General features: G+C 45.3%; 1 protein-coding gene across 4 annotated transcripts in view; it reads left to right on the top strand.

Annotated features, from left to right (window-relative positions):
- The window catches only part of LOC133122890 (kinesin light chain 1-like), a 63,585-nt gene that overhangs the window by 36,852 nt on the left and 4,189 nt on the right, over positions 1-22,544 (top strand). Inside the window, exons 9-15 of one of the 4 annotated variants that reach the window (XM_061233153.1) lie at positions 1,654-1,753; positions 7,164-7,216; positions 7,472-7,539; positions 7,906-8,014; positions 9,042-9,050; positions 9,402-9,557; positions 17,990-20,135. In XM_061233153.1, coding sequence (XP_061089137.1) covers positions 1,654-1,753; positions 7,164-7,216; positions 7,472-7,539; positions 7,906-8,014; positions 9,042-9,050; positions 9,402-9,557; positions 17,990-17,995 — 501 coding nt within the window. In that variant the 3' untranslated portion in view covers positions 17,996-20,135. Of the gene's footprint in view, positions 1-1,653; positions 1,754-7,163; positions 7,217-7,471; positions 7,540-7,905; positions 8,015-9,041; positions 9,051-9,401; positions 9,558-17,989; positions 20,136-22,544 lie in introns of those variants that run through there. The other 3 variants (XM_061233150.1, XM_061233154.1, XM_061233152.1) reach the window with 3 other exon arrangements.

Raw genomic sequence — 22,544 nt, 5'->3', positions numbered from 1 at the left:
CTTCATAATTTAAAACAAAACCGCATAAATCGCATTCATAATTCACAGCACGGAGGCATAAGACGTGAAGGCTCCGTCTCCCTCAGCGTGCTCTTCCGTACCGAAATTATGCGCTGAGTCATAAACGTCGTACACTGGTGTAAAGGGACTCATTCCCTCAGGGGCTGTGGGTATAATCGCTGCTCTGTGTGTCACTTTGGTAGTAGTGGGCGGATCGGTTTGTGCTAATTTGGTGAGGTCAGCGTGAGGTCACACTGTCTGACACCCTGCTGCTAGGACAGGGTGATGTCATCCGGTACCTCCCCTGTGATGTCACCCCGAATGACAGTTATTTATCACTTCACCAGCATCTGACGCAGGGATCACCAAGTCTGGCCCTCAAATCCAAATCCCACCCAGGCTTTCTTATCTCCTGGGTAACTAGTGCCCCTGATTGGCCAGACCTGGCTACCGGGTAAAGGGGGGGGGGTGGAAAACCAGCAGTTCTCTGCCTTCGAGGAGCGTGCGTTTCTGCTCCCTGATGCAGAGAGAGTATGTGACGTGGGTCTGATGGGCCGTGGGGTATTAGGTGAAGCCTGTAGGTCTTTGACTGAGCAGCATGACGTCCTTCTCAACAACCCTAAAACCAGGGCTGTCTGTACATATCCCCGCTGGTTCAAGGGCTTTTGTTCGAGTTGAACAAAACATAGTTTAGATTTAAGGCCAAAATCCTGTTTGCGAAGTCATTTAGGCTGTAATAGGTGCGTGCGGTGTTTTGAGAGGCCTGAACGTTCGAGAAAGCTGGGGCTGAAGGGAGAAGATTGCTCTGTTCGATTCCCGCTTCTGGCCTTATGAATTAAGCAGCCGCCGTCCTCGGGGTTTTGAATTATCGGGGCTTTTTTCGCGGCGGCGGGAGGAGGCGGGATTGTTTTTCCCGTCTCTGGCGGTGCTGTCCTCAAGGTCAGAGCCGCGGCTCAAAATGGCAGTGACGTGCGGCCCAAACACCTCTCATGTTAAACTGATTTGTGAGACTGTGAAGCTCTTTTTAAGGGCAGTGACAGATCTTGTTCTCTCTCTCTCTCTCTCTCTCCCTCTCTCTCTCATCTTCAGAGCAGTGACAATGGCACTTTCACCAAATGTGGAAGGAATATCTCTGTCTAATGTGGAAATCTTATCTGTCTCATATTTTAATCTAAAAGTTATTAATATGGAAAAGTTTCTTTGTCTTGAATTTGGACATTCGTTTTTTTCAATGCAACTGATTATAATCACCGTTGATTAATCAAATTTCAAAATGGTGAATCTGTGGTTATGGATCAAACACTGTAATTCTGATCTCTCAAAATGGTGAATCTGAGATCAGAGATCAAATACTATAATTCCGATCTCTCAAAATGGTGAATCTGAGATCAGAGATCAAATACTATAATTCTGATCTCTCAAAATGGTGATTCTGAGATCAGAGATCAAATACTATAATTCCGATCTCTCAAAATGGTGAATCTGAGATCAGAGATCAAATACTATAATTCTGATCTCTCAAAATGGTGAATCTGAGATCAAACAGTATAATTCTGTACTCTCAAAATGGCTGCCACAGTGAATAGGACTTTGCAGAAGGGGGGCTGTGATTCCGAGCCCTAACGGTGGATTATTCTGCTCTCTGTGCCCCAGGCTTCCTGTTACCTGAAGCAGGGGAAGTACAAGGAGGCTGAGGTTCTGTACAAGGAGATCCTCACTCGGGCCCACGAGAAGGAGTTTGGATCCGTGGATGGTAAGCAAACCTGATTATAATAATCTTTCTAAATGCGGAATTAGACTTTGTTTGTAAAGCACTTTTCTTGAACTCAGTCACACCTACCTGGGCACATCCTCAGCATCAGAGCTGGCCTAAACCACAGATTCTTTATTTGCACCAGATGTTCAGCTCCACTGTTCCTTCCATCTTCTCTGCTTCTTCATGACTGGATTCCGGTCCGTAACAGGAGTTTCTAACACCATCTTATAGCACGAAACAGTCAGTTACTGCAGATTTTCACTTGGTCACACTCTCTTTTCTAATTTTCAGAAGAGCAGTAGCCTTGGAATGTTTTTGCTTTGATTGCTACGAGGCAGGACTTTGCATGTTAATGGCACGGAGTTGAGTATCTGGTGTGCTTATAGAATCTCTGCCTATTCCTACACCAGCCATTATGAACAGAAAGCACTGTCGGCCATTTTGTGTTTTGAAACAAACTCTAGGAGAAGTGGGGCACGTACAAGAGTCTACAAGTGAAGCAAATCTGACTCCAAATAAGACCTGGGTCAAATATGAATTTGAAATATGTTGACAAAATTGAGCGGAAACCCTCAAGATACCTTTTTTAGACGCCTGTACGAACACTATAAAATGTTACAAACCAAACACAAACAATAATATGAAAGGAGGAGATAAAATGTAGCCGAATATTTATTTTTACTCCAAATATTGGTGAAAATTGACGTTCCTGTTGAAACGGTCAGTAATTTCCATGATAGTTCACAAGCTTCAAGAGGCTTAAAGTAGTGTCTCCAACCCTGGTCCTGGAGAGCCACAGGGTGTGCTGCTTGTCGTTGTTACTCTGCATTTAAGTCATCAATTAGAGCAGTCGATTACACAGTTAACTCCCTTCACCTGGTTACCTGGGTCTCAACAGGGTGCTGATTTTAAGGTGAAAAGGAAAACCAGGACCAGGTTTGGTGACCACTGGGGTTTAGAGCGTGTCTAAGTTTAAAATGGTTTGAGCCGGGTCTGGCCAAGACGGCTCCCTCAGCGAGATTAACCTGTCCTTTTAAAACAGCCAGAGGACGCGCCTCCTTTTAAAATGGACGCCCGAGAGTCTTTATCCACCAAACGTCAGGACGTCCGTCTGGGCTGAAGAAATTACCAGGATTTTTTTTTTTTTTCTCCCCGACTTCTGCGTTGATAAATTTAAGCCGGGCTGTTTTCCTTTAACTGCTGAGGCTTAAAGAATATCCAGTAACAGTTTTTACAATAAGGTTACATGAATTGCTAACTAATTAACTAACTACTGGCAGGTTAATATGTACAGCTTTGTTTATGTATTTGTATTCGTTAATTCATGTTAACAACCCATGCCAATTCATGCCAATTCATATTGGAATAGAAAATCATTTGTTAATGATGAGCCAAGATAGATAAATTGCTAATGTATAAATATTCATGTAACTAATACATGAGTTAGTAGTTCACAAATACATTAACAAGTCAATTTAATTTAATGTTTAATTAATATGTTTGTACATAAATTAATTAATGTTAACAACTACATTACTAGTATCCAAGGTATAAATTTGCTAATGTATAAATATTCATGTAACTAATACATGAGTTAGTAGTTCAGAAATACTTTAACTAGTCAATTTAATTTAATGTTTAATTAATGTATTTGTACATTAATTAATTCAAGTTAACGACTACATTACTCACTGCGCATTTATGTGGCCTTACTGTCACGTGAAACCAAACATTATTTTCTGTCCCCAGACCTGGATGAAATATCCGTTTGCAGATCTATGCACTTTCAACCATTTACATTCCCCTCATGTGGGTCCCTGAGAATTTTCAGCCAAATATTTTACTGACTTGAATATATGCTATCGTGTAAAACTGCAAATCTGATTCATATGTTGGTTAAAAAATTCATTGTTTCTTTAAACAAAATGTCAAATGAAGTATTTGGGCCAGGTGTGAACGGTATCCCATGCCCAGTTACCTGTTACCAGGATTATAATGTCACCTTGTACAGGCACAAGTGTGAGGAAGTGTCGTATCAGACTATGCAAAGTGGCCTTAAAGCTGACCTATGGAGCCATTGAGGAAAGGGGCAGGACTGCACACCGTGTGGCCTGTCATTTTGTTTTGTCAGTGGAACGATTTCTGTTCTCTTGGCTCTGTAGTCCAGTGCATTGGATTTGAAATGAAACAAAGCCGGTTAAAGTGCAGACTGTCTCCTTTAATTTCATGGTATTTACATCCATATTGGGTGATCAGTGTAGGAATTGCATGCCTTTTTTATACACACACACACACACACACACACACACACACACACACTGCTCAGCTGTTTCTGATTAGTCAGGTGTATTCAATTGCTTCCCTTACTGCAGGTATAACAACTTTCAGTGTCTAGTCTTGATTCTAGGCTTTTGATTGCCTTTGCAGTGTGTTGTTTGTGATTGTCAACATAAGGACCGGAGTTTTCATATTTGACCCTCATGTGTTTAATTTCCGATCAAATGTGCTGGAGTACAGAGCCAAAATAACAAAAACATGTGTCTCTGTCGAAATACTTAGGGACTACAATTAATAACCGTGTTTATGGGTAGAGGTTGTTTTTCTTGACTTGGTTTGACAAATACAGTCCTGTACTGTAGGTGTAATGGGTGAATAAGTCAGAATGTGAACAGAATGTGTTGTTTGCATGCACAAATGTTTACATTAATGTGTACTTGCTTTGGGTTTTTCAATACTTGATTCTAGGAGGTTATATGGAAATTCCTTTCCTGAGCTGTACGCTACAAAGCCAAAATTCCACTGTCATAAGTGTGCCATAACCCCTGTCATAAGCAGTCATAATGACCGCATACTACAGCGTGTGGTCTAAGTCACTAGACTGAAATGCATCACAATATGCCGCAGTCATCGCAATATACCACAATCTCTTTCTGACAATTATTTTTAAGTCTGTTGCAAAAAAATGTGTCAGCATGCATTTTGACAGTGATGCCATGCTTGTTATAAGCTGTAGTAAGCTGGGGTCAGATTTTATGTAATGGCTATGACCGATTTTATAGTCTTTATGGCATATTGTTCATGTGAATTGTTAGCAATTGTTTGCTGTCATTTAATATAAGCTGTGACTTCTCTTTTAAAGTTAGGTCTTGGTTTCTCTCTTGTGGTATTTTTATAATTTTTATAATAATAATTGTTTCATGCACTTATAGGCTAATTTTCTTTGTGCCGGCTCATGGTTGTGGTACATCAAACTTTATTTATTTTGCTAAAGTACAGCTTTCTTCTGTCATGTACCCCCCCTCCCATTTAATTGTTTGTTGATTACCATTTTAATCACCTTTTGTTAATTTTGCATTGTCTTGCCCACATTGTGCTGTTGCTCATCGTTTTTATTTTGATGACATTCTTTTGAGAAAATGTATTGTTTCAGGACACTATTGTTTTTTGGGGGTTTTTTTGCTCAGTGTGTTGCATGCTACATTTTTAATCGAAGCAGGCATTCATATTGCATGTTGGATGAATGGCGAGCGATTCATGCTGACGTTTTATGTACTGATGTGTGACGGTCTGTGTACGTGTCTTTCTGTTCGGCTGTCACGGCTGCTTTTTAATCAGACCGTGTGCCTTTGTGTTTGTCATCTCATTGTCTTGATTTAATTTTGTGTCGAGCGCCATTAAAAACGTTTCAATCACTGCATGTGTAGAACCTCCATCCTCTTTTATATGTGACCCGTAATTGGACACAGCCACGGTAATATTCCTTTAGGAATATGCGACGCTCGAGTAGTTTTATACTTCTGCGTCGTCGGCATAGGTTGTGTGATTTCTGTTTTTTTGTGGCACTCGCGAACGGGCAGAGCAATTTTACATGAGCAGCATATTGCGCAGGTTCCACAAGTCGTGTAATCGCATACCTAGTGTGAAACATAAAGTATTTTTAAGTATGCTATCATCGTCAAACATCTTTCGTTTGCGTCTAATCTAACCGCTCCGTATCTGTTGGTTACTAATTTAAAACAGGAAGTTAACTAATAGTGTATGAGTGACCGTTAAACCACGTCACATCACAAGTCGTCCGATCATTATCTGCATGGCGTATGCGGACAGTGGCTGCTAACGAAATGCCTTTAAATTATCGTGGAGGTACCTGACATACGCAGACGTGGTTTGCAACTTTCGTATTTGCCGCACATTCCACACAACCGCTACACCGAGTGGCTCTTAAGTGTGCTCCACAGAAGTATAAATTTAATCTTTCGCGTGCGTCTACGCCCCGTTACTCATGTGGAAGACGTGCGCGATGGCTCATTTTTATGATAAACCCCGGGGATATCTGCGCTGTGAAGCGAGGCACCAGATTTCTCTGCACTGACTGAAGCAATGCGGGAATCCGGCCTGGGAGCTGCAGGGGGCCCCGAGATTGAATTTCTGTCGCAGTGGAACGGCACTCTCTCCCGCAGACGTCTGTTTTTTCACCCTGACGATCAATTATTTTAAAAATATGTACAGTCGACGCACCATTTTTCACAATAATTAGCGCATAACATTTGCTTTTTGTTCATTTGTCTTGATTTTTCCATCCTTTTTTTCTTTGGCTTAATTGTTTTCTTGGCAGCAGGCAACACCAGAGTCAGATAAATATGCTGAACGAACTGGCGACACAGAGGAGCTTGTGGCCTACTGAGGCTCGCCAGCACTTTCAGAGCTCAAAGGAATCAATAAGAGCTCAAACTGGGTACATTTTGGCCACACCCAGGGTCAAATAATTAATAATCTTCCGGGTTTTTACTGTTGCTCTAATGCATAAGTGTGCTTTTTATTTGTCTCTCCTTTTTCCCCCCCGTTGCCTAATTGTTTTCTTGGCAACAGCCTATAATTAATCAGAATGAGGAAAATTCCATTTGAACCATTTGAAATGTCACAACGACGGTCAGACACAGCAACTTCTGCCGCACTGAGACACAGGAGCACGTTCATGGCACAAATGAATCAATAAAAGCTCAAATTGGGTACATTTTAGCGAGGCACAGGGTCAAATAATTTATAATCTTCCAAGTTTTTATTGCTGCTCAAATGCAGGGGTGTCAAACTGAATTCCCAGGGGGCTGCGGTGTTTTTGTGTTTTCTGTTCGATCACCTTCCAATTGAACCCTCGAGAACATGGTGTGTGGATTCTTTAAACAATCGATAACTTAAATGAACCTCTGGTGTCAAACACGCCAAAGACCCGCAGTGCCACAGTGGCCCTCAGTTTTGACACCTGTGCTCTCTGGGGTAACAGAATTTCAGATGAAGTATTTGCCCCAGGTCTCGCCACGGCAGGGGAGGTAATTGGGGCGCAGCGCCGTAGAGACCCTGCGTACACCACACCTGTCACCTGTACCTGTCTCCTGTGTTTGCTTTGCAGCGGAGAACAAGCCCATCTGGATGCACGCCGAGGAGAGGGAGGAGATGAGCAAAGTAAGAGTTTTTTTTTCCCCAGGAAAGCCGATATTCCCCTTTCTCCCTATAACCCTTTTCAGGAGTTTTAGAATGTTTTTCTTTTTCTAAATTCTAAGCCAGTGTTCTAGAACTCCGCTGCTTTCGGTCACCAGCAGTGATTGTGACATCATCAGGGTAGAGGGTGTCATAATGTTTTGGCCTGGGGTGGGGATGTGGGCTGCAGTGAAGCAAGAGTTTTCTTCTACACTAACGCTGCTGTGATGTCACTTCCAGGGGAAACACAGAGACAGCTCCCATTACGGCGAGTATGGAGGCTGGTACAAGGCCTGCAAGGTCAACAGGTAAAAAGGCTGCAGCTGATCTCACACACAATAATGCACAGGCCTTTCCATTCACATTCATCACCAACTTATTGTGCAAAGGAAAAATATATATACTTTCGCCTTTATTTGTAAGTCCACATCAGGGCCAGTGTTGTTCACTGTTGAAGTTTTGTAGGTATTATTTAATATGTACATATGACTTAATTTGCCATGCAAAAACCACAAAAATAACTCCAATAAAAATCTCAACAAATATTTTAGTCTTATGTTTAGACTTTTAATTTTATCTTTGCGGCATGAGACAGAAATATTGCCAATGAGCGGAGGCCATTTTGAGTGGTGTCACGGTTTGGCAGTGGGGTTTAAACTGTCTGTGGTCTGCAGCCCCACGGTGAACACCACCCTGCGGAACCTGGGCGCGCTGTACCGCCGGCAGGGCAAGATGGAGGCGGCCGAAACCCTGGAGGAGTGCGCCATGCGGTCCCGCAAGCAGGTGAGGATCCGGGGAGCCCCCCTGCGCCCCGTCCCCCCTCCCCTGTGCCCTGTCCCCCCTCCCCTGTGCCTTGGTCCCCCCTCCCCTGTACCCTGGTCCCCCTCCCCTGTGCCCCGTCCCCCCTCCCCTGTGCCCCGTCCCCCTCCCCTTTGCCCTGGTCCCCCTGTTACTCTACATTACATTACAGTTCTTTATCTGGTGCTTTCATCCGAAGCCACATACAATAAGTGCATACCAAAGGTCATTAGAACAATTACAAAATGGCTGATCTGGGGCTGCCGGTAGCATAGTGGCTAAGGTACATGACTGGGACCCGGAGGGTTGTTGGTTCAAGCCCCGGTGTAGCCACGATAACATCAGCACAGCCGTTGGGCCCTTGAGCAAGGCCCTTAACCCTGCATTGCTCCAGGGGAGGATTGTCCCCTGCTTAGTCTAATCAACTGTATGTCACTTTGGATAAAAGCGTCAGCTAAATAACAAGTTGTATAAAACAGGTCGGATAAGGCTTTTTAAATTCTCATAACCTGTTGTCTATGGCCATGAACATCTCTAGTCTAGTGCACGTGGTCAGTCGGCCAAGTTGATAAATATGGCATGTTAAACTGCATAGATAAGGCGAAGACCAGGATAAATACAAATGCAAATGTGACAGTCCTAGATTAAGATGTGCACATCCCCTGACCTCTCTGCTGCAGATGTGCAGGTGTGGGGGGTGGGGGTCAGGTTTTACCCTCGCCCCTGTGGGTTACCTGTCCTGTGAAATAGCTGTACTGTGTTAATTTTGCACCCTCGTTAAGGGCCTGTGTTAATTAAAGACTGGTATATTTTAGCACCCCCGTTAAGAAACTGTGTTAATTTAGAATCCTTGTTAAGGACCTGGGTTAATTTGGTTAATTGGGTAGCAATTGACACAGGTCCCTAATGAGGGTGCTAAATTAACACAGGTCCCTGTGTTTATTGAGCACCCTCGTTGTGAGACGTTGATCTGATCTTGCCTCTCTCTCTCTCCTGCTTGCGTGGGGTCCAGAGCACCACAGTAAGTTGTTTTATTTCCCACAGATAGAGCTCGGCACCATATTAACCCTGACTAACATCAGTACATCACCCGCACTGCCACTAGCCGTGATCGCTGTAATACCCCCGCTCTCTATAGACGCACATCTGTTTCAATAGTATCGCCATTCAACCAGAACAGGGACGGTATTGTAATCATATGCATGTCTGTGTGTGTCTGTGCGTGTGTGTGCGTGCCTGTGTACGTGCGTGTGTGTGCGTGCCCGTGTGTGTGCGTGCCCGTGTGTGTGCGTGCCCGTGTACGTGCCCGTGTACGTGCCTGTGTGCGTGCCCGTGTGCGTGTGTGCGTGCCCGTGTGTGTGTGCTCTTCCAGGGCACTGACCCCATCAATCAGACTCGGGTGGTGGAGATTCTGAAGGACGGCGAAGGGGAGAGGAGGAGGAGCCGGGACAACATGGCCGCCACCGTCAAGTACGAGAGCAGCTCAGAGACCGGGGAGGAAGTGAGTATGGGCGTAGAGTGGACAGGGGTGAGTACAAATCCACTACACTCTCATTCCCCCACCTCCCTCCCGTTCTTTAATACTACAACTCCCAGCAGGCCTAGCAGGACAGCGGAACCACACAGTGCAGCATTCCGTGACCAGGTTGTGATTGTTACATCATCATTAGAACAGTGAGTGAAGAACAATCTAGTCACATATTTCTGATGTCACACCTTAGAGGGTCAAGAATTGCACATGTGTACTTTGGAGATGGTCAGCAAATATAAAAGCAGGAAAGAGAGAGAATTGCAGTAATTGACAAAGCAACATATTATCCGGTGTAACAAGGAAGGGCCGTCAATGCGGTCACATTACTCAACCGCCAATTCTTTACGCCCCACAGCCCGAAGCGCATAGCCATACATCACACGCTGACTGGCAGCTTAGCCCTGCCCCTCTCCCCCACCCGTGTTATTGCACCCTGGGTAATTATATTCTGCGTGTGTCTGCGGCTGATTGGCTGATAGATGGGGCAATCGGGTCCTCGTATTCCCTAGGGATGGCCTCCTGCGATTTACTGCCTGTGTAAAAAGAAAAAAGAAAAAAAAACAGAGTAAATTACGTTCCCGTGACTTAAATTAAACCGCATGGCTGCCCCTTTAGCTGGGGAATGCCTCCTGGATCAGGGCCCTGGGGCACAGTCTGTGCACATCACAGTTTTCTTTTAGCAGAGTCTTTACCCATTCATACAGAAGTAAATAAATCAACCCTCACGGATATGTGACTAGAGTATTCTTAACTGTGCATTCTAATGCTGATGTCACAATGGCGTGACTGCTGTAACCACTGGAAGTTGAAAGCAGCGGAGTTCTAGAACACTGGCTTGGAATTTTGAAGAGACAAGGGAAAAAAAATTCACCCCCGAAAAAAACCTACTCTTCAAAGGGGCAAAAAAAAAATGGGTTTAAAGAATTTGGGATTATAGCCGTGTAGAACTCATTACAGACCACACGGGATTAAAACGCCATGTTAAGAAGCTTAAAAGGGGTAATAGGAGATCAGTGCCCATGCGGCTTGTGCTCACAGACCTGTATCAGCCCACTCCAGCGACTTGGGGCACCAACAGGTTCTGAACCAGGGTTGCGTAACGTCTTGATTTGTTGTCTCGGTTTTTTTAAAATAGACAAACTTTGTCTCATTTGGATCTTAAAATAAAACAATTTCACAGTCCTCTGCTAAAAAGCTGTGAGATTTTGGGCGATGTGTGACAATTGAGGTTTACATAAGAGTGTAATACAGGTATTATATGAACACAGGATTTAATGTGGACACATAGGGTATAGTACAGGTCTTATATGAACACATATGGTATCCATTAGTACAAGTGCTATTTGAACACATATGATATAGTACAGGTTTTATATCAATACATAGGGTATAGTACAGGTTGTATATGAACATGGTTTCATATGGACACAAAGGGTATAGTACAGGTCTTATATGAACACAGGGTATAGTACAGGTCTTGTATGAACACATGGTATAGTACAGGTCTTATATGAACACATATAGTATAGTACAGGTCTTATATGAACGCATATGGTATAGTACAGGTCTTGTATGAACACATATGGTATAGTACAGGTCTTATATGAACACATGGTATAGTACAGGTCTTGTATGAACACGTATGGTATAGTACATGTTTCATATGGGCACAGGGACTAGTACAGGTCTTATATGAACACATGGGGTACCGAACATTATTTTTCCCAGAGTAGGGACCAGGCGTATTGGCCGATAGCAGCCCGATATTCCGCAGTGCGTGTGGCTTCCGCTGTCCTCTCCCAGCTCTCCGCTGGACATCCGTTTGAGCGCTGGAAGCTGACTGTATGTCCTGGCAGAAGCTCGCCCTCCGTCTGTTTAACCGCTGCTGACCCTTTCCCCGTCCGCTGTCGTTGGCATGGTGATGCGCCACATTCTCCTGGTGCTGCAGAGAGATCAGAAAGGAATTGTGTGTGTGTGTGTGTGTGGGGGGGTTCTTTTGCGGTTGTGCATCTTGGAAACGCTCTCCTCCAGACGTTTCCCTTGTGGGAGGCACGGCTCCAATGGCGTGACACATACCCCTGAAGGTACTTCAGGCCGAATTCCTTTAGTAACTATCCGGCTGTATGAATGGACGGTGTGTTAAGATGGAAACTCTGGATGAAAGTGGCTAATGCTAAAGTGGCTAATGCTAAAGTGGCTAATAGTTATGTAATCGTTATGTAACCGTGACCAGAGAATCTTCCGAAGTAAAAAGTAAAATAATAATAATGCATTTTACTAATATTAAATATTGTATCTTTGATATTTATGGCCATTAGCCCTTTGGGCTCCACCCAAATGCCAAGGGGTTTGGCTTTGGTTTAGAAAATTGAGGAATGTAGTTAATAGGGCTCAAAACTGTCATACAGCACTCATTTCTATTGGCTGAATTGGTAAAAGGTCAACAATGACCTTGGGACTGAAAGGGTTAAATATTATAACTTTAATATTTACTGTCGTTCAGTGTTGTATCTTTTCTCATGAATCCTAGGCACGGTTGATGATACAGAGCCGAAATTTATTTAAAAGGCCTTTATTATAACCCCGTATCTAATGTTAAACAAAACCCCAAAATAGGTTTTCGTGACCGAGCTCAGCTGAATGACTTGATTGTGTTGCGTAGCGTGCCTGTTGATTTAGCGCTCCACACCGCATCCTGCCTGGGCCAGTCTGTACCGCCATCCCTCCATCCCCCCATCCCTCCATCCTGCCATCCCCCCATCCCTCCCCCATCCATTACCGCCGCTCCGTCCTGCGCCCGGGACCTTTTATTTCAGCCAGGAATTTACCCCCCCCCCCCCCCAATGCCGCGGGTTCTATTGACCCCCTGCCAAGAACCTGGGCCGGGCCGGGGCCTTTTGGAAAGAGCCTCTCTCTTTCTCCGGGGAAGGAATGTGTAAATAAAAGGCAGGGTTTTCTCCCCGGGAGATGGAGGGCCTTTTCCCCCAGATCAGCCTGGCCCTTTGCCCCAGATCAGCCTGGCCCTTTGCCCCAGATCAGCCTGGCCCTTTGCCCCAGGATCAGCCTGGCCCTTTGCCCCAGGATCAGCCTGGCCCTTTGCCCCAGGATCAGCCTGGCCCTTTCCCCCAGGATCAGCCTGGCCCTTTGCCCCAGGATCAGCCTGGCCCTTTCCCCCAGGATCAGCCTGGCCCTTTCCCCCAGATCAGCCTGGCCCTTTGCCCCAGGATCAGCCTGGCCCTTTGCCCCAGGATCAGCCTGGCCCTTTCCCCCAGAGGCAGCTGGTCTGCTTGTGGCTGCCAGCCCCGCGGGCCCTTTCTGCTGGATTCTGTCAGCAGTTCCCTTTCAGTCATCTGCCAGGTCTAAAATAGGGAGGGATGTAGAGAGAGAGAGAGAGAGAGAGAGAGAGAGGGAGAGAGAGGGATGATGGAGAGAGGGAGGGGGGGAGGTACTTTCATTGCGCCACAGTCACGCACAGCATTATTAAAGATGCATCGCACCGGATTAGCCTGCATTTCCTGTCATTATGTCCGTGGTGCAGCACAGTGTGCAGGTCATTAATTGATGAGTTGCACTATTCTGTACATAGGACATACTGTACTGGCTCTCAGATTGCTTCTGAGATGGGAGGATTGGGGCAGACTGGGATTGGTGGCGTAATTACTAGGCTGTGACTATTATGGCGGTGAGTTACCGTGTCGATTAAATGAACAACCTTACGGACTGCAGCTCGGTCCTGTTCTGGAAGGTTCCATGTGAAATGGAACGGAGCTGATATTGCCTACCTTGCTTCAATGAAACGTGAGGTTTCACTGGTGAAGCACTTTGACCGTGACATCAGCCCTAAAAAGCCGTGCTCCTGAGCTGAAACGGACAGCTGCAGAGACTGTACCTGAGTCACACCTGCGCTGGACCTGCACTCTGTTATTCTCTACAGCAGCGCCCAACGCCCAGCTAAGTTTACATAGCAGAGGGCGGGGTTGTGGGCTTTTTAAAAAAAATTTTTATCAAACAAAGTTGTGGTTTCAGGTTGACCTTTGTGTTGACTTACGAATGTTCCCTGCTAAACTTGCAAATGAGTTTCCCTGCAGAGGAGTGTCCTGCCCTGTTAAGGATCTGCAGGTCATTCCAAACCCAAATCTGCCTGCCCCCACCCAGAAAGACCGTGGGCGGCAGGTAAATTTTCTGGCCAGATAGGAAAACCAGTTTCCTTCAGGGGATGTCATTTGAAATTTTATGTAACCCAGGATGGGATTAAATGTGAGCTCAGTTTGTGATTGGGCTCATTTTTGCATCTACAGTACAGACGCAATGTACACAGCGCCCTCTTCTGGCCATGGCAAGAAGTACACCCCCCAGGTGGTGGGCTAGTACACTACTTCTGTCGTTTCAACACAGATTACTTGTTTTTGTTCAGAGGCGAATGCTGTGTGCTGTCCGTCTCATGCAGGGCGCGTATTTGGCGCCCCCTGGTGTTCCCAGATAGCCACTGCAGTAGAAAGGGATACAAAGCTTTCGATGTTATGAACGTGGACCTGAGTATATGGTGGGCGTCTAGAATTTGTGGTGATGAGATCATCGTGGTAATGAGATCATATTGGAGGCAGCACAAAGTGTACTAATTATAGAGTTCCGAACGCAACATTCAGAACAAGATTAGGACGATTCTTGTGACTTTTTAAACGGCAAAAATGTGTGCTTATAATTCTTGTCGATTTCATATTTTTACCAGCTTCTTAAAAGATGATTTATAAATAACCAGTTTCAAGTACATATTCGACCCAAATGTAAAATAACTGACGATCTCTGCACTGTCATCCCCCTACCTCAGCCGTGACTGCAGTCTATGTCGCGCTAGCTCTGCTGCCGATGTGCCGAAACTTCTCCCTGCTTCGTAGATAATGTGTTCTGAACTTCCAGGCGCATAACCGGGTGCAGTGTAGCGTTGCTAATCTACACTTCATCCACTGGCGAAGTAGCTAGTCCCAAAAGCTTACAAACTGTAGCCTGCAGTGCCAGGTTAATCAGTGTGGATGGGGCCTCAGGCCTGTCTCTGAATGGTTACTGAAACGGGGCGTTTGTGTTTCGCTGGGTGGCCTTGCTCCGTTCGTTAGCCTAGCTCTGTTTGTTAGCCTCTTTCATTACAGTTGGCGTCCATCTGCGTCATATTTGTCCGCCGCAGTTTCCCACTGCAGTCACAGCACTAGCAGAAAGAGCTGATTGGTTAGCTTCTCATGGTGAAAGCCAATCAGAGGCTTGGGATGTCTCGAAATGTGTTATCGCAGGCAGAATTCCTGTAGGCATTCGAGCAAGGTCGCTGGTCGTTGTGTATAATTTTTAGCATAAGTTTTTTTTGCTGATGTATTTTTCCCAGATATATATTTTTTGCAGATACCGGATGCAATGGGACCATAGCACTTTAAATTGTTTGTTTGTTTCCCGCACATTTTGTACCCACACTCTTGATTTTCCATGTGTGTATGTTTCTATGTGCATGTGTGTTTTTTCTTGTGCCTCTAACTAACCCCCCCAATTGTGTTTCCATAACAACCAACCAGCCAATCAAATTTGCCCCATCTCTCTCTTCTCTCTCTCAAACACTCTCTCTGTCTCTCCCTCACACACACACACACACACACAAACACACAAACGTGGATTGTGCTCTCCCTCTCTGTGCTGTTCTTGCCCCCCGCCTCCAGATGAAGTGGGGGGGTAATGGGGGGGGGGGGGCGGGGAATGGACTTTGGGGGTGTTGTGATGTTCTGTTCCAATCAAAATGCTGTCTGTCTTGATTATGCTCTGATTTGCTGCACTGGGGTAAAACATAAAGAAACATCCAAAATACTGTAGCTTTACAGGACAAAAAATACCCACTGTATAAGTCTATTAGGGTTAGCCCGGCTAGTTCACTAGGAAAGCGAAGGCTTGTAGCAGGTTACCATGACAATGCTCCCTGATGACATAACAATCCAATTCAAAAGAACATCGTTGTGATTTCGTCTTCAGCTGACTGGCAACGCATTCATCTAAGAACCTAGTGAGAGGCCGGGGGTTCCAATCCCACCTCGGATTCAGGCAATCTCTCGTCTCGTTACACGAGCGCAGCTGCGCACAAAGACTAGAACTTAAATCACGGTGCCTCTACGGAATAGCTGCTTCAAATTCAATAAGACCCCCCCTGAACCCTGTGTAATTCAGGTCGACGTTAGCGTGTAAATTCTCGGGTCTTTTCTGTAAAGCCCCGTGCTAAGCGCTGCCGGTCGCCGTGGCCACCGCGACGCAGTCGTGCTGACGCTGCAGCTGCATTGCCCTGCGGCCCCTCATTGTGATGTCACAGAAGAGCTGAGTCATCACCATCACCGGCGCCATGGGAACGGGGGCCTCTGTCTCCCGGGCAACCGCGCTGGACCCCCGCCCTGAAACCGCAGCCGCGGTTTTGGGCCTCTTGGACTGCAATCTGAAAATTGCAGGTTCGGGTTCGGACTGGGGCGGGGATATAATTCTGCCGCTTTTTCTGGCACTTTGTCTGTTTCTGCGAATGGCAGATGGATACATGAGGCATATTTGGGAAAAATATAAGCTGTGCACTTTAACCCTGGACATTGTTGGTGGCTGAAACCTGCATGTTTTACATAGAACCACAATGACACAGAAACCTTTTTTAATATGAGAGACAACTTGTTGAAAATGTGTAGCAAATTAATTTTCGCTGATACCCTTGAATAATCAAATCCTCTTGTTTCTAGTTGTTTTCCCCCCAGTGCAGCAAATACGTACGATGATTTTTTTGTTTTTCTGAGAAAGTTCCGTTTCATCTGCCATGGCACTTCTGGAGATCACGTTCCTCAGAACTGTGTAGTTTTACTGCTGCTCCTTGAAAACTAAAATTTTAATTTGGGCCATAATTACTGCCGTGGGAGTGAGTCACCTCAGCACAAATTGAAATATGTTGAGCGGTTCAGCTGGCTAGTTGTACGAACACATTACATTTACGTTTTATTTAGCAGGCTCTTCTATCCAAAGCAACATAAAAAAGTGCGAACCAAGGTCATAGAACAAACTGCAGAACAGGTGTGATTCACATCGTTTTTGGCCGTGAACACAGTTCCTGTGGGCGTTCATCTGAATGCCTCGTCAGAATTGTCCAAAAGAGTGGGAACACCTGAAATCAATACCTTTCATTCGAGCAAGAAATCTGAGAAAAATGTGCAAGTTTCTCCCTCTGTGAGCTTGAATCCGCTTACACGAGCCGTCGATAATTCGATGGAAATTTCCACGGGGTGGGGGTGGGGTGGGGGGGGTGGCTCAGATCCAGGGCAAACGTTACACGGAGAGCTGCAGGTTCTTCTGCCTCTGCCGGAGTTGCTCTGTGAAATGAACAAGCGCTCAGTCACCGTTCATTCACTGCGCCACTCAGCCCAGACTGTCCCAGCACCCCCTCTGCCCTCTCCTGGGTGTCTGTGCACAGCCTCAGGCCTCAGGCCTCAGCACAGAGACAGCGTCTGAAACCACATACCACAGACTTGTCATTTGGCGGACACTTTTAATCCAAAGCGACTTACAAGTGCATAGGTTCTTCCGCAAGTTAAAGCATCGCATCCAAAAGTTACATTGTATTAATTTGCTGAAGTTAGACAAAGTTAAGTTTTTTATTTTATTTTTTATATTACATTACATTTACATTAATGGCATTTGGCAGACGCTCTTATCCAGAGCGACGTACAGTTGATTAGACTAAGCAGGAGACGATCCTCCCCTGGAGCAATGCAGGGTTAAGGGCCTTGCTCAAGGGCCCAACGGCTGTGCAGATCTTATTGTGGCTACACCGGGGATCGAACCACTGACCTTGCGGGTCCCAGTCCTGTACCTTAACCACTACGCTACAGGCATCAATGAAAATCAGCCTGAAATTTAGTATGAGTAGTATGCTTGTAGACTTTCACTGACAGTGCAGACTTATCTTTTTACTTTGAAGTGGGGGGGGGGGCTTCTCCTTCCTGGGGGGTCATATCTGTTTCTGAGTTTTGTTCAGGTGGTCAGGGGTCATTTAGCCGGTTGGCTTTGTACACCAACATTGATGTCTGTTCCCGAGTTTTATCCCACTCTGGTTCTAGTGCCTATGATCCTAACCACATTAACGGTGCTAAATCCACCAGCGTTTAATGGGCCAGATTCCTGCTGGGGCCTTGCTTTTACATGTGGTCACAAGCAGCTGTCTAATTGGGCAATGTGCGGAAAAGATGAAACGGAACTTTCAAAGGGGAACTGCCAATGTTTGTGGAATTAATGAATTGTTTGATTCTGATGTGGTTGATCTCCCTCTTAAATGCATTCTGCTGGGGCTTATGCATTGTACACTGTCTGAATCTTTATTGTGTGGTGTTTTTTGTCTCTTCCCCCCCCCCCCCCCCCCCTCTCTTTTTCTGCATTAGGCCTAAACCATCAAGATTTTCCTCAAACCTTTTCTCCTCCCTGAAATTATCCCCACCCCTCCCTGTCCACCAACAACAACAATAGCCAATCAAAAGGATGTCTTGCGTTCTGGCTCCTCCTTCCTCTGCTCCCAATCAAAAAAAGCCTTCGCTCTGCCATTCCTGGTTCCTTCGGCCAAGACCGTTGCTCGCCGACGCTTCGATCCCGACCGAACACCAACGGGGATGCCTGATTGTCTGCTCTCTTTCACAACTGCAGTGTGTTTCTCTCTTCTCTACCTCCCCCTCTTTTTCTCTCTCTCTCTCCTCTACCCACCTGTTTATTCCCACTCGACATTACTACTCTGTCCATTTCAACTGTATAAGCTTTGTTATCGAGTTGTTGCTAAGGAATGGCGCATTGGACTGGGCGTGGCGACGGCCGACGGATATTCGATGACTCTTACAGGCTGACTGAATGATGGAAAATAAAACCGAGGGAAATGGGAGGGTTCCATGTTGTCCGCCATTTCGCTTTGCCTTTCGCCCTCGTCTTCCCCAAACGTCGTCGTCTCCAAGCAGTCTCAAGAACTCCACGAATTACAGTATAACTGCAGAACTGCTGCAGGTTCGCGCGATCTAAAGATTATGACACTACACCGCGATTTCTTTAAGTAGAGTAGGATCTGTTGCATCGGAGATAACTTAACGCTTTGATTGTTTTTTTTGTTTGTTTTTGTTTCCGCGATAGCTATTTAATCCTTATTTGCGTCGTTAAATGATTTCGACATGAATTATCAACCTAGGTGCCTGTATTTAGCATTTATATATCATTTTTAATCATGGTTAGGTTTTTTATAATTTGCTTCCATTACAACCTCCATGAGCTGAGGTGTGAAATAAACGGAATTGTAATCAAATATCGTATTTCTGACTACCCACTGTCTGTATCATAATTCCGCAAGTTTATGCCTAATTAGTTTTCACATTGATTCTGCTATTTTTTTCCTTTGCAAGGAAACAAGTGCCGTGAGATTGAGTTGAGTTTTTCAAAAAATATTTTTTAAAGTGTTTTTTATTTTATTTTGTATTATGTGCAACTTAATAGCCTACATTTTATGTTTGTAGTGTCATTACAGACATACGAAATGCAGCTTTATATATATTAAAAAAAACTATCCGATATTTATTTATAAGCATTTATGAAACAAACTTTGTGTGGAAAATTGCAATAGTAGCCTACATGAAACCCCCAGTTCGGGTTTCCATTAGGCATTAACACAGGTAAAAACGTGGCCGTTTTTAGAAAGACTGCCATTCTTGCGTGCATAAGTAACCCGGAGTTATCTCAGTGTGTTCATGGCGCAAGCGTTCTTGACCTGCTTCGTCTGCAGTCGCCTACCCGCCACCGCTTCCGGTTAGTGTCTTAACGTGACGTCATTGTTTACCGAGTAGCAGTTAAAAGGGAATGCGCATAACTCGATATTGGGCGTTTTGAACAAAATAATCCGCTAAACGCTAATATTTTTAAGGCTCTTTATGGGCCAGGATCTACGACTTTGCTGATTTAAAAACGGACGTTGAGAGAAATTCGATGTAAGGTCGAGATGAGGACAACGATTTCGATATTTTAATTCCCAAGTCCTGCACACTAAGCAATTAGGCTACTTTAGAGGGCGCCACCAACCGTCGAACATTTTTCTTTGGATTTGCTGAATATTTCTGTGGACACTTATGGTGAATGGAAAGATAATAATAATATATTTATGTGTCATCATTTCAAAGTGTTACATTAAATGAATGTAATATTATTTAATAGCTATTATTAAGCCTGAAACGAGTAAGTGTTTACACCCCATGGCAGTTTTTAGTTTTTCGATTTTACATTTCATGGAACACGCACCCACAGGCTGGCGCGCACACACAAGGAGAAAAGAAGTGTTTAAAAAAAAAAAAGAGAAAAAAAAGGTGCATTGTCAAGCGAGCCAAGTTTTGAGCTATCTGTAATTGTTCCACTGTAAACTCTGTTTCTATAGATACGAAAAGATAAGACTTGTAGGCACCATGTTAGTAGTCCTAGTAGAAGTGCATCTCTTTCTCTTTTGCATTGTGATGAATGTTTCACTAACGTTGTTGACGTCGTCTTGAATAAAGACCCTTTCATTTGTGAAGTCGCAAGTGCCTCTTTTTCTTTGATGTTACCAGGTAGGTGAGCTGGGAAGAGTTGTTTTTTGTTGCAGAAATGAAAGCAGGAACGGGATGGGCGAGGTGGTGCAGCCTACAGCTGTTCAGCTGGTGGCCCCCAGGCCTAAATCAAATGTGCACTATGGACTTACTGCATACCATAGACACCAAGTTTTATTTTATGGGCAGCAGTTCTGCAGTCGTAAAGTGTTAAGGGCTTTGCTCAAGGGCCCAACTGCTCCACTGATTTTATTACAGCTGCTCTGATCTTATTGTGGCTACACAGGGACTTGAACCAACAACCTTCCAGGTCCCAGTCAAGCACCTTTGCAACTAGACTATAGGCTTTCACTATCCTCAATGCATTCATCATCAGTTGAACATGGAATATGTTTGGCCCATGTTCTTTAAAATAATTTGTCCCTCGGGATCTGTCCCATAAGACAAGGACACTTTTGGGACGATTGTGGGTATAGTCAGTATATAGGGGGATATGAGTGGGTCACTAATCAGTGTTTTTGGGGTGCCAGTCAGATCCTTGGGTGGGGTTCTCACTGAAAGGCTCACAGTCTCCAGTGAAGAGCTGACCCAGATATCCAGCCTATCGGATCGCTGGGTTCACTGTCACCAATTATCGCTCGTTTATTTCTGTTCCGGCACCGGAACAATTACAGGTAGTGATCTGTGCGCTATTATAAAACACACACATACACATGCACACACCCCACACACACACACATACACACATTCCTCGCACACACCCACCCCATACACGCACCACACATACACCCCCCGCACACACACACACACACACCCCACACACATATGCACACACCCCGCACACACATACACACGCACCCCACACACATACGCACACACCCAGCACACACATACACACACACCCCACACACACACACACACACACATACACCCACCCCATATACGCACCCCCCGCGCACACACACACACACACAGCTCCAATGCCTGTCAGTCCGTGTCGGTTGGTGTGTGCTCAGGTTTGTTTTTGTCACCAATTACCCTGCCTCAATCAGCGAATGAGCTGTGTACACCTGCGGCGGCTCACGGGGAGGTTTGAGCACACGTCACACGGGGACACGTGAGCCGCCCTCACCTGTCACTCCTGACCTTCTCCGGCGGAGCGGCCGAAATGTCAGGTGCTGAGGTTCATTAGCAAATAGCCGTGAGCAGAGTTTAGCGTTTAATCCAAAGCGATTGACTGTTGATTAGACTAAGCAGGGGACAATCCCCCCCCCCCCCCCCCCGGAGCAATGCAGGGTTAAGGGATCAAGGGATCAGCCGGCTGTGTGGATCGTATCGTGGCTACACCGGGTGCATTGTGCGTTTCCGCCATTCCTGGCAGACAATACTGCATCGCCTCCGTGAGGAAAAAGTTAATTTATCTGAGATTTGCATTTGTCTTGGATATTTTAGCCTTTTTATTGATACAAATCACACATTTGATGAACTAGCCCTACAGCAGGGATCAGCGATTCAAGGACTGAGAAGTGGTGCCTTTCCACTCCCACTTTGCAGTAGCACTAATTAACCCCGGAGAAAAGACAACCAGGGAGTTGATGATCCCTGTCCAACAGTGTTCTGATTCATTCTGCAAACACAATTCTAAAACACCTCAGGGCCAAACGGCCTATCAAACAATCAGATGCATTTGGCTTTTACATGAACAGACTGGAAAATGAATAAGAGTGCCCTGACAATCATAAATGAGTGTTTATCAATATCCAGAACACCAGACGTATCCCACCAGCCTTTGCACCAGGCGCTGTCATAGAGACCGTTGTCATAGCAGTGCCCAGGAGAGTAACTCTCTGCACTTAGACAGTGTGGAGACTGTGTGAAAGGACAGGCCAGCAGCTCCACTGAGGACATTCAGTCCTGCGCCTTTGTTATTATTATTATTATTTATTTTACCAGTAATACGACTACATGTACTATTGCTGATTAATATATCTATGAAATATACTGTTGCACGTTCATCCGCTATCTCATAAGCACTAGTATGTCTTATTAACGTAAGGAAAGTACCCCCTCTGTCCCAAAGCTATTAAGAATTAGCATTTTAATATTGGTTATTAATATGATGTACAGTATCTCTCCCTCTCTCTCTCTCTCCCTCCCTCTCTCGCTCACTCCCGCTCTATCTCTCTCCCTCTCTCTTCTTCCGTCTCTCTCTCTCTCTCCTTCCGTCTCTCTCTCCCTCTTTCTCCCTCTATCTCCCTCTCTCTCTCCCTCCCTCTCTCACTCCCTCTCTATCTCTCTCCCTCTCTCCTTCCGTCTCTCTCTCTCTCCTTCTGTCTCTCACTCCCTCTCTCTCCTTCCGTCTCTCTCTCCCTCTTTCTCCCTCTATCTCCCT

The sequence above is a fragment of the Conger conger genome, chromosome 2, assembly GCF_963514075.1.
Source record: "Conger conger chromosome 2, fConCon1.1, whole genome shotgun sequence".
NCBI classification, from domain to species: Eukaryota; Metazoa; Chordata; class Actinopteri; order Anguilliformes; family Congridae; genus Conger; species Conger conger.
Note: the sequence above shows the minus strand (reverse complement) of the source record. Positions and strands in the feature narration are given on the sequence as shown.